This window comes from Chiloscyllium punctatum, chromosome 5, assembly GCF_047496795.1.
Source record: "Chiloscyllium punctatum isolate Juve2018m chromosome 5, sChiPun1.3, whole genome shotgun sequence".
NCBI lineage: Eukaryota > Metazoa > Chordata > Chondrichthyes > Orectolobiformes > Hemiscylliidae > Chiloscyllium > Chiloscyllium punctatum.
In genome coordinates this window covers 116,158,021-116,170,109 of record NC_092743.1, presented here as the reverse complement: position 1 = coordinate 116,170,109, position 12,089 = coordinate 116,158,021, and the positions used below count along the sequence as shown (strand labels likewise).

The 12,089-nt window shown below is 40.1% G+C and overlaps 1 protein-coding gene across 3 annotated transcripts in view; it reads left to right on the top strand.

The window, feature by feature from the left end:
* LOC140477373 (ras-related protein Ral-A) overlaps window positions 1-12,089 on the top strand; it is a 51,689-nt gene that overhangs the window by 24,953 nt on the left and 14,647 nt on the right. For 2 of the 3 annotated variants that reach the window (XM_072571165.1, XM_072571167.1), the window contains exons 2-3: window positions 1,793-1,963; window positions 6,520-6,728. In XM_072571165.1, the coding sequence (XP_072427266.1) occupies window positions 1,850-1,963; window positions 6,520-6,728 (323 nt within the window). In that variant the 5' untranslated portion in view covers window positions 1,793-1,849. Of the gene's footprint in view, window positions 1-1,020; window positions 1,136-1,792; window positions 1,964-6,519; window positions 6,729-12,089 lie in introns of all 3 variants that reach the window. The other variant, XM_072571166.1, reaches the window with a different exon arrangement.

Below are 12,089 nucleotides of genomic sequence, written 5' to 3'. Positions count from 1 at the left end.
AGTTTGCTTTTTTATTGTTTTCTTAATTTCAGTTTAAGCCTTCCCTTTTTAAAAATGACAGGTTTCAGAAACAATACCTGATACTTGAATTGTTCTTGCATAGTTCTTGGCTGTTTAGAACTGCAAGTGCTGCCACAAACCAGGCAGGTGGTAGGTACCTGTATTAAATTATCTTGTTTTCTATTCTGGTTATTTTGCCCCCCGCCAGTGGTTACTGACATTTGATTCAGATAACTAAAGCAGTAATTTACTTTCCACTTTCAAAGCTTGAGGTTTTATTTATATTGAATCATATTAAACACCATTATGGTAGTTAATGTAAAATAGGAGACCTGTCAAAAGCGTGAACAGAATATATTGCATATGATTGAAGGCATGAGTTTTGCAGCAAACTGAAATAAGATTTGATTGCTTAATGAGAAGCTAGTTTGTTTATGGAAACGATGATGAGTTAGAATTCTATGTGGATAATTGGGTTGAAAGTTTTATTTGGTTTCAAGATTGAATAGACAAATGCAAATTGTAATTTTTAGTCTGACTAAAATCAAATTAGGCCATCTTTGTAAGTCTGAATAGAATATTGGGCAACAATTATAATGCTAATGCAGTTCATGGATGTTGCTGGTGTTGAGCTGTTTTACTGTAGTTTCCAGATGTCCTTATTAACTTCTGCATTAAGCAGAGGCCATGTTAAATCTAAATTGTGCCATATTTAACTTTATGGTTGCACAACCTTTTTTTTAGGAAGCTGTGCACTCTATGAACTGATGAACAATATTTCAAATAGACATAAAGGGTTTGTTCAGATGAATGCTAATCCAAATTGTGTTCTTTATATAAAGGGTTTCTCAATCTGTTGTGTAACAACTCACTGAAGCAGCATTTAATAACTTGTCCCTGTCTGTAATGTTGTCTTGGTTATGGAGGTTAGGAGGCTATTACATTGCTAATTTTCCTGCCCATACAAGTCCTCTGGCTTTGTTTTGCATATTTACTTTGTTCTACTCCCTCATATTTTAGGTGTTTTTTATGTGCAGAATCAAATACTACTGCACTTGTCCATCAAAGACTAAAAGAATTAGTGGAAGTTTGAGGCGAAATAGGAATCATGAAGCAGTCACAACAGAACTAATAGGTAAAGTGTATGACGTAATTATTTGTTTTCTATTCTGTCGAATGTCAGCTGAATTTCTAAACTGCAATTTCATTCACTGCTAATGACTGGGTGTTGTCAGACATCTGTGGTTGTCTTTGTATGATCCTGTAGACTTACAAGAATTTTGAAATGCAAATAAGATCTTTTCTTTGGCAGGAAATGGTTTCTCAGGGATTTGTTATTTGTGCTTGGCCTTGATTCTTCACCCAAGGTGGCTTTGAATAAATGTGCAGTCACAAGAGTTTAAAAAGTCTGTTGTCTGGGTCACCTGTTCAGAGAACATAATTCTCCTCTTCCCCCTCCCCAGTTTCCAATTCAATAATTTCATAGTTTTATCAATTGCTTTACCATTTCACCATTACCTTGATTACAGATTATTTTAATATTGACCTCATTAATCCCCCTTTCTCTTACAGAAGGCACTCTATTTAATAAAAGTATTTTATATTTCTAGCTGCTTCCTTTTTTTTTCTAGGTAACTAACAAGTAAAATAACAAGTTTATCAAGACTCTTGGTTAATCTTGTGCTTCGTCTCTACACCTTTCGGTATTTGTACAGTTGCTGTTACTCATCTACAAAATTTACTTTTAGTTCAGCCACTTTAAGTTTGCTCCTGATTTTGTTTGTTTCTTTAGGTGGAAAATTGCTATCTGTCAAGTTTCACATTTTGGTGATACACCTCTAGTCATAAAATGGCAGCAAACAAGACCAAAGGCCAGAATTCCTTGGCTCTCCATAAAGTGATTATGGTTGGGAGTGGTGGTGTGGGAAAATCTGCCTTGACGCTACAATTCATGTATGATGAGGTAAGAGTACTTGTCACATTTTTCTCAAACTGTGTTGAATTCTTTACCAGACAAATATTTTTGCATGTTTCTCATGGTCATAGAAATGTTCGGCATGGACACAGTCCCTTCGGTCCAACTTCATGCTGGCCAGATATCCTAAATAAATCTAGTCCCATTTTTATCTCAACCTATCCTATGCATATTTCCATCCAGATACCTTTTTAAAATGGTATAATTATAATCAGTCTTCTGGCAGCTCATTCCATGTACTCCTCACCCTCTGTGTGAAAAAGTTGCCCCTTTAGGTCCCTTTTTATATCTTTTCCCATGTCTCCTTTTAACCTATGCCCTCTAACTGACTTCCCCCACCCTGGGGACGATGCTCCTCATTATTTTATAAATCTCACCCCTCAGCCTCTGCCACATGGAAAATAGCCCCAATCTATTCTTTACCCCCAATAGCTCAACCCCTTCAACCCTGGCAGCATCTTTTGTAAATCATCTGTTCTGAACGCTCTGAGGATCTGTACCCTGCAGTAAATGTTTGGTTTTATTTCAAGCTACAGTTTGTAGTAACTCATCTGTCAGTTGATTTGTCTTTCTCAATTTCTTTTTGGTTATTGAGACTTTCGTAAGCTGGCTGCACCATCAGTTGGCAGAAATTAAAATATCTTTGAAAACCTATTATGGAATAATTGCATTAGTATAATTAAAATAACTTGTCATTTTCTACATGGTAAACATTTTCAACACAAAGATGAATCTTTTCATCTTGGTTATCAGGACAGGCTTGCAGGAAAATGAGCCCCCTAAGGGACACCCGTTTGTGTGAAAGAGGATTGGACCATGGTTAGTGTGGAGATGCAGCAAGAACTGTTAACTGTCAATCTTGGCTCATACTCCCTCAAACCTTGAAAATTCAATCTGAGTAGATAGGGTTGGTGAATGCAGTATAATTGACAGTCTCCAATCTTTTTATTTTGTTAATGGAAAAGGTGCAATATGTGGACAAATTCATTACACCTACAAATCAATCCTCACTCACTGCATATCATCAAAACCAGTGAAAAGATGTATGGCTGTCACTTTTGATGGTACCCAATTTACTTCTACTTAACCTGGAAGGGGAAATTGTCTCAAAATTAAGTGAAGCTAGCAATTGCTTTTTAATTTGCAGAAATTCATGAGTGATATTTTCCATGATCAGAATGCTGATGTTAAATCAAAAAGCTATTTTCTCTATTGCATAACTGAGTGCTATATGAGTTTTATTGCTGTGATGTGTTGCTGGAAAAGCGCAGCAGGTCAGGCAGCATCCTCTGAGCAGGAGAATCGACGTTTCCTGAATTCCTGAAGAAGGGCTTATGCCCGAAACGTTGATTCTCCTGCTCCTTGGATGCTGCCTGACCTGCTGTGCTTTTCCAGCAGCACATTTTTCAGCTCTGATCTCCAGCATCTGCAGTCCTCACTTTTTCCTTTATTGCTGTGATGCCAGGTATGTAGTTATATAACCAGCGGATTGTATCAAACACAGTCATCACACTGTACTAGCAAACCTTAATGCTTTATCCAACATCAGATGTGACTCTGCTATTAGATTCCTCCACCGTGCTAAAAATTGAACTGGAAGCTAATTTTAAGATCCGTTAGTGGGATTTATTCACTTGTTGAAAGCTACATTTTCACACAAGTGACTCTGTTCTTTGTAGGCAAATTAATTTTGTCCATATATGGCACCTGTTTCATTGCAAGAAAGATTGTACTTGTGTGTTGGTCCTGATGAATGCAAGATTAAAGGCTTCAACTTTGTCTTAATAACAACGTTTAAGTTCTGTACTACCAAACAATTTATCTAAATATTCCTTATTTTCATGTTTAAATCAACTATGTTGGGATATCCTTATTCTTGGCTTAGGGCTGATACTTAGTGGGCTGAATTTATTGCAAATTGACTGACAGGATTTTGGTGACGCATCTTAAGTGTAGCAAACCAAGCACAACAGGAATTAAAGTGGATGAAGTGCTTGCCTAAGACCAGGAGAAGTCGGAGTAGGCTGTTCAGTCCATTTGCTGTGGCATTAGGTCAGTTATTTTTGTTCTGTGATTTGATACAGCAGAGTGAATTGCCAGGGCAATTAAAAATCAGCCACATGGATGTGGGACTGAAGGAAAGCACAAGGATGGCTGATTTTTTTTCCCTTCTGAAGATGAGTGAGCCACTTTGGTTTTGTCACATGACAGCAACTTGGTTTTTCTTTGAAAAGAAAACTGAATTCTAATTTTCAAATTACTGTGATTAGATTTGAACTTCCTATACTAGCTATGTCCTTTCTCATGCTTACCAAATTATAAGGTACTGTCAAATGAGGCTCAAATTTTCACGATTCACTTAATGTTTTGATCCAACATATGTAGCATCTCTCATTTTATTGGCCCATATCTGGAAATACTACTTGCTTCATTCCCCTTCACCTGGTGCAACTGCTGTAAAAGTGTAAACAAGACCTTTAAACTTCAGTCTTTACTACACTTGTCTCCTTTCTGCCAACCATACCCTTTCCAATGAGATACAATAACTGGACAATTGTGATTATTTACAAAAGTGAACATTTTGTAATGTTAACCGATCCATATGATTTAATCCAAGGTGTATCTTTGTGATTTTGAAGCTCATTAACTGCCAAAGTGGAGTCTCATCCATGTTGTCATTTGACTTGCCCTGTCCCACCCCCCTCCCATTTTTTTTTGTGTGAAGCATACTCCACTCTGTTGTCCCAGCACTTGAGTTACATGAGATGTATGATGACATTTTTTAAAATCTGTTTTCTTTGTGCATCTTTTATCTCCAAGTTGTCACTGAGGTTGTCATTATATCACTTGCTGATTTTCATTTTCTTTTCCTTCTCCTTCTCTGCCCAACCACACCCCATTTTCCCCCTTCTTTCTGAGCCCTGTTCTCTTTCTAGTCGCAAGTGCTTAATCAAAACCCTCTATCCTGGTTAAAAAATGACGTTTGCTCTTGTTCAGACACCCCTGTTACACACACCTTCATATTTTAAATTATTTTGTCTTAAGCCTAGTCTGCACTTCTGTACTGGTAAACTGTCTCTTTAATTTATCTCTCAATCTTCCTACCACCCCCCCCCCCCCCCCCCCCCCTTTCCGCAAATATGCAGTGATCATTTTAACCATTTCTCTTCAAGTCCATGTTTTTGTGCTCCCCAGTCTTTTTAAATTTCAATTGGGTGAAAGCCACTTCCTAATCTTTTAAGGCACACATGCTAACTGCCTCTTGTCAGCATACTATTTGTCAAGTCACTGCCATAATTGACTTGCTCAACTCCATTACCTCTAGTAATCTTGTCTATGTCTTCTAATCCTTCTCCATTAGTAAAAATTTCACTATCCTGAGTTTAGATTAGATTACATTACAGTGTGGAAACAGGCCCTTCGGCCCAGCAAGTCCACACCGACCCGCTGAAGTGCAACCCACCCATACCCCTACATTTACCCCTTACCTAACACTGCGGGCAATTTAGCATGGCCAATTCACCTGACCTGCACATCTTTGGACTGTGGGAGGAAACCGGAGCACCCGGAGGAAACCCACGCAGACACGGGGAGAACGTGCAAACTCCACACAATCAGTCGCCTGAGGCGGGAATTGAACCCGGGTCTCAGGCGCTGTGAGGCAGCAGTGTTAACCACTGCCACCGTGCCGCCCAGTTCTGGGCCATGGGGCAAGTGACCTTTTCTATTTCTTTCGAGTTATCTTAAATCGGTCATTCCTGTCAACCTGACCTTGCAATAAAATGGTATTTTCCCCTTGTATAAATGGTTGATTTTTTTTTAATGCCATAGAGTTGAAACTGCATATGGTATCCTACTGGTTTCAAACATTGCCCTACTTTTTTTGTATGCAAGTCCATCAGCCTCTAGCTGTGTCTCAGCCAAATCTAGACCAAGTAGTGGTTCTGTCAGTGAAACCTATCCAATACATGGTCAAATCTTTCTGGAAGAAGTGCAGGGTTTTCAACCACTTGTCGGAAGCCAAATAATCTACTTCCAGCTGTTTGCCAACTTGCACTGGTTATTGAGAAATACAGTGGGCTGGGTTACTGACCTTTCACTTTAACATTGACTGTTTCCCTTGTGCAAACCGAACTCCCTAAATTTAAAAATCATTGTCAAGCTCTTTGAAATTTGGCCTCATGATGCAGTCCTACAGTCTGTTTTTTAAAGAATTTTTTTCTTATGAAGACTAAATGTGTTTACTTGCCTTGATCATGGAGGTGTTTTTCCATTTTTATTACTTCTGCAAAGATCCATTCATTTGAAACTAATGAGTCTTCACACAAGAGTGAACATAAGAACTGAAGTGTAAGGGAAAAACAAGCTTATTTATGTATTTTTGAGCAGGAATCAAATTTTGAAATGTATGACTGCACTTAATTCTAAAATGCTGGGGGGTTGGAAAAATAAATATCCATTCCAATTCCATCCTTAAAAACTTGTGTTCAGATGAGAAAGCCTATTATTGAAATGGTGGTTGTTCTTGTGGTTTACTTTTTTAGTTTGTTGAGGATTATGAACCTACAAAAGCTGACAGCTACCGGAAGAAAGTGGTGCTGGATGGTGAGGAAGTCCAGATAGACATCCTTGATACTGCAGGCCAAGAAGATTATGCTGCTATCAGGGATAACTATTTTCGTAGTGGAGAAGGCTTCCTCTGTGTCTTCTCTATCACTGAACAAGAATCCTTTGCAGCCACAGCTGATTTCAGGTGAATTTTATACAATGTTCAGTTTTTTTAAACTTTAAGGTGATGGCAACTTGTAAAGGAATAAATTGATGCAAGGAAAGTCCAGCTTTGGACTGTATCAGTTGGTTTTTCCAGTACGGGCAAATTATTCCGACTTCTAGTTATAACTGTGATTTTAAGATTTTGTTTGTTTTGTGAAATTTGAGGTCATGTGTCCTGTTCTGGATTCTGAAACTTGGATGGCATAGTTACAAAAGACTCAGGTTGCTTTATTCGGAAGAATGTGAGATATAGGCACCTGCAAACAATGACCTGAAAAGTTATATTTACAATGGTTAGAATTGGTTTCCAAGTCCCAGCAAAGTATTAGGAATATCACATTTGTTTTGTTAATGGTAACACCAAAGTGATCTTTTTTCCTTCCAAGACACAATGGAGTTTGACAGCAAGAATAGCTGAACAACATCCTATTTAGATGCAAAGTGTTTGTTTTTTTTTGAGAGGAAAATAATCCATGGAAAGCCATTGTAGCCCCAGGTTATTTCCGAAAACAAATTCACCAAACTTCAAGTAGAGGCAGCAAGACCCTTTGCACACAATGTTGAGATTGAAGATAAAATGATTTAAGATAATCATACAGCACAGAAACAAACCCTCTGTCTGACCATAATCCCAAATGAAATAGTCCCATCTGTATATGGTTGCCCCACATCAGGAATTGACTGGAAGAGGATCCCAGCAGGAAAGACTGTGAAACAGCAATAGCAGGAGTTTCTGGGAGTAATACAAAAGAAGCAGCAAAAATCCATCCCCAAGAAATAGAAACCTTTTTGGTACAGGAAGGATGAGTCAACCATGGCTGACAAGCATAAAAGTAAAAGAGAAAGCATATAATGGGGTGAAGGGCAGTGGGAAACTGGAGGATTGGGAAGACAAATAGAGCACCAAAAAAGAAATAAGGAGTGAGATTAAATGAGGGTAAGCTAGTCAGTAATACAAAAGAAAATGGTAAGTGTTTCTTTGGACATAAATGGCAAAAGTGGACATTGGGCCTCTGGAAAATGACAACAGTGGAGAGATAGTAGGGAGCAAGGAAATGGCTGAGGAGCTGAATAATTACTACGGTCTTTATTGTGGAAGACACAGTAATGTCCCAAAAATTTAGGAGTCAGTGCAGAGCTGAGTATAGTAGTGATCACCAAGGAGAAGGTGTTAAAAAACTGAATGGCCTGAAGGTGGATAAATCGCCTGGACCAGTGTTCTGAAGGAAATAGATTATCACTAACACCTTCTATATCTCTTTAGCTATCAGGTATCACTAGAATCAGGGAGGGTTCCAGAGGACTGGAAAATTGCTTATATGACACCCCTGTTTAAAAAGGGAATAAGGCAAAAGATGGAAAATTACAGACCAATTAGCCTAAACTTGACCGTGAGATCCTGGAATCCATTGTGAAGGATGAAATTTCTGAACATTTGGTAATCCATAAGGTAAAATGGGGCAAAGTCAGCATGGTTTCATCAAGGAAAGGTCATGCCTGACAAATCTGCTAGAATTTTTTGAGAAAGCAATGAACAGGTTAGACCAAGGACAGCTAATGAGTGTTATCCACCTGGACTTCCAGAAGGCCTTTGACCAGGTGCTGCATAGAGGCTGCTGAGTAAGATAAGGGCAAGGAGCTAGCATGGAAAGACGCTTGGCTGTCTGGCAAAAAGCAGATGGCAACCGGTGACACGTGGTGTTCTGCAAGGCTGTGTTGGGACCACAACCTTTGTAACTGTAAATTAATAATCTAGATGAAGGAACTGAGGGCATTCTGGCTAAGTTTGCAAATGATGCAAGATATGCAGAGGGGCAGGTGGTACTGGGGAGGCTGTAGTAGGATTTGGATAGGTTAGGGTAGGCAAAGAAGTGGTAGATGAAGTACAATGTATGAGGTCATGCACTTTTCCACGAAGAATAGAAGCATGGACTATTCATTAAATGGGGAGGAAAATTCAGAAGTCTGAAGCGCAAAGAGACTTGGAAGTTCTAGTCCAGGAATCTCAAAGGAAACTTGCAGGTTGAGTCAGTTGTTAGGAAGACAAATGCAATGTTGGCATTTATTTTGAGGGGACTTGAGTATAAAAGCAGAGATGTCCGTCTGAGGCTCTGGTCAGGCCACACTGAAGTTCTAAATTGGAGAAAGGCCAATTTTGACTATATTAGGCAAGAACTTTCAAAAGCTGGTTGGGGCAAATGTTCGCAGGTGAAGGGACTATTGGAAAATGAGAAGCCTTCAGAAATTAAATTACGAGTCCAGAAAACGTACATTCTTGTTAGGGTGAAAGGAAAGGCTGGTAGGTATAGGGAATCCTGTGATGACTCAAGAAATTGAGGGTTTGGTTAAGAAAAAGGAAGCATATGTAAGGTATAGACAGGATAGATCGAGTGAATCCTTAGAGTTTAAAGGCAGTAGGAGTATACTTAAGGGGGAAATCAGATGGACAAAAGGGACATGAGATAGCTTTGGCAAATAGAATTTAGGAGAATCCAAAGGGTTTTTACAAATATATATTAAGGACTAAAGGATAACTAGGGAGAGATTAGGGCCCCTCAAATATCAGTAAGGCGGCCTTTGTGTGGAGCCACAGAACATGGGGGAGATACTAAATGAGTATTTTGCATCAGTATTTACTGTGGAAAAGGATATGGAAGATATAGACTGTAGGGAAATAGATGGTGACATCTTGCAAAATGTCCATATTAGAGGAGGAAGTGTTGGATGTCTTGAAATGCATAAAGGTAGATAAATCCCCAGGACCTGATCAGGTGTACCCGAGAACTCTGTGGGAAGCCAGAGAAGTGATTGCTGGGCCTCTCGCTGAGATATTTATATTGTCGATAGTCACAGGTGAGGTGCCGGAAGGCTGGAGGTTGGAAAACGTGTCACTCATTAAGAATGGTGGTAAGGACAAACCAGGGAACTATAGACCAGTGAGCCTGACGTCGGTGGTGGGCAGGTTGTTGGAGGGAATCCTGAGGGACAAGATGTACATGTATTTGGAAAGGTAAGGACTGAGTAGGGATAGTCAACATGGCTTTGTGCGTGGGAAGTGATGTGTCTCGAACTTAATTGAAGAAGTAACGAAGAGGATTGAGGGCAGAGCAGTAGATGTGATCTATATGGACTTCAGTAAGGCGTTCGCCAAGGTTCCCCATGGGAGACTGGTTAGCAAAGTTGATCTCACGGAATACAGGGAGAACTAGTCATTTGGATACAGAATTGGCTCAAAGTTGGAAGACAGGGTGGTGGTGGCGGGTTGTTTTTCAGACTGGAGGCGTATGACTGGTGGAGTGCCACAAGGATCGGTGTTGGGTCCTCTACTTTTTGTCATTTACATAAATGATTTGGATGTGAGCATAAGAGATATAGTTAAGTTTGCAGATGGCCCCAAAATTGGAGGTGTAGTGGACAGCGAAGGAGGTTACCTCAGATTACAACAGGATTTTGATCGGATGGGCCGCGGTGTGGCAGATGGAGTTTAATTCAGATAAATACAAGGTGCTGCATTTTGGGAAAGCAAATTTTAGCAGGACTTCTACACTTAATGGTAAGGTCCAAGGAAGTGTTGCTGAACAAAGAGACCTTGGAGTGCAGGTTCATAGTTCCTTGAAAGTGGAGTCGCAGGTAGAGAGGATAGTGAAGGAGGTGTTTGGTATGCTTTCCTTTATTGGTCACAGTATTGAGTACAGGAGTTGGGAGGCCATGTTGCGGCTGTACAGGACATTGGTTAGGCCACTGTTGGAATATTGCATGCAATTCTGGTCTCCTTCCTATTGGAAAGATGTTGTGAAACTTGAAAGGGTTCAGAAAAGATTTACAAGGATGTTGCCAGGATTGGATGATTTGAGGGAGAGGCTGAACAGCTTGGGGCTGTTTTCCCTGGAGCATCGGATGCTGAGTGGCAACCTTTTAGAGGTTTATAAAATTGAGGGACATGGATAAGATAAATCAGCAAAGTCTTTTCCCTGGGGTGGGGGAGTCCAGAACTAGACGGCATAGGTTTAGGGTGAGAGGGAAAAGATATATAAAAGAGACCTATGGGGTAACGTTTTCAGAGTGGTACATGTATGGAATGAGCTGCCAGAGGAAGTGGTGGAGGCTGGTACAATTGCAGCATTTAAAAGGCGTCTGGATTCCTATATGAATAGGAAGGGTTTGGAGGAATAAGGGCTGGGTACTGGCAGGTGGGACTAGATTGGGTTGGGATATCTGGTTGGCATGGACAGGTTGGACCGAAAGGTCTGTTTCAGTGCTGTACATCTGACTGTGACATATTTGGAGTATTCTGTGCCCATATTTCAGGAAGGATGAACTGGTCTTGGAGCATGTTCAGAGAAGGTTCACAACAATGATCCCAGGAATGAGAAGCCTGTCCAGCTTCTCCTTGTAACTGAAACCTTTCATTCCCAGCAACATTCTGAAATCTCTTCTGAACCCTTTCCAGATTATGATGCTTCCTATACACAGGGCAACTAGAACTAGACAAAGGCCTCTCAAAAAGACATCACCAATGTCGTGTACCAGCTCAACGTAATGTCCCAACTCCTATACTCAAAGATCTGAGCAATGAAGCATTGCTCCACTCCTTAACCCTGTTGACATGGACATAAACTTCAAAGTGTTATGTACCTAAACCCCGAGGTCTCTGTTCTGCAACGTTACCCAAGGTCTGCCCTTGTATTACATTTTGGTAAAACAAGTCTCATTTATCCAAATTAAAGTTCATCTGCCACTCCTGAGCCCATTGACTCTATTGATCAAGATCTCGCTGTAATCTTAGATACTCCACTATACCACCAATTTTAGTGTCATCTGTAAACTTACTAATCTACTCCTTCTATATTCTCATCCAAATCACTTCTACAAATGACCAAAAGTGGAGCCAGCACTGATCCTTGTGGAACCCTTCTCGTAAGAGCCCTCCCAACTGAAAAACAGCCCTCCTCCACCACCCATCTTCTGTTAAGCCAGTTGGCAAGCTCCCCTGAATCCCATGTGATCTAACTTTACTAATTCGTCTACATGCAGGGCCTTGTCAAAGGCTTATTACTAAAGTCCAAGTAAACAACATTACTGTCCTCATCACAAGTTACTTCCTCAAAAAACTGAATTTGCCTTGCACACAGCCATGTTTTCTATCCCTAATTGGTCCTTGCCCCTCCAAATACGTATAAATTTTCTTTCAGAATCCCTGCCAACTTACTGTCCTCCAAAATCAGACACTCAGGTCTTATAGTTCCCAGATGTCACCTTTATATCTGTTAAGTAAAGGCACAACATTAGCCACTGTCCAGTTATTTGGGACCTCACCTGTAATTAGATGATTTGCATAATT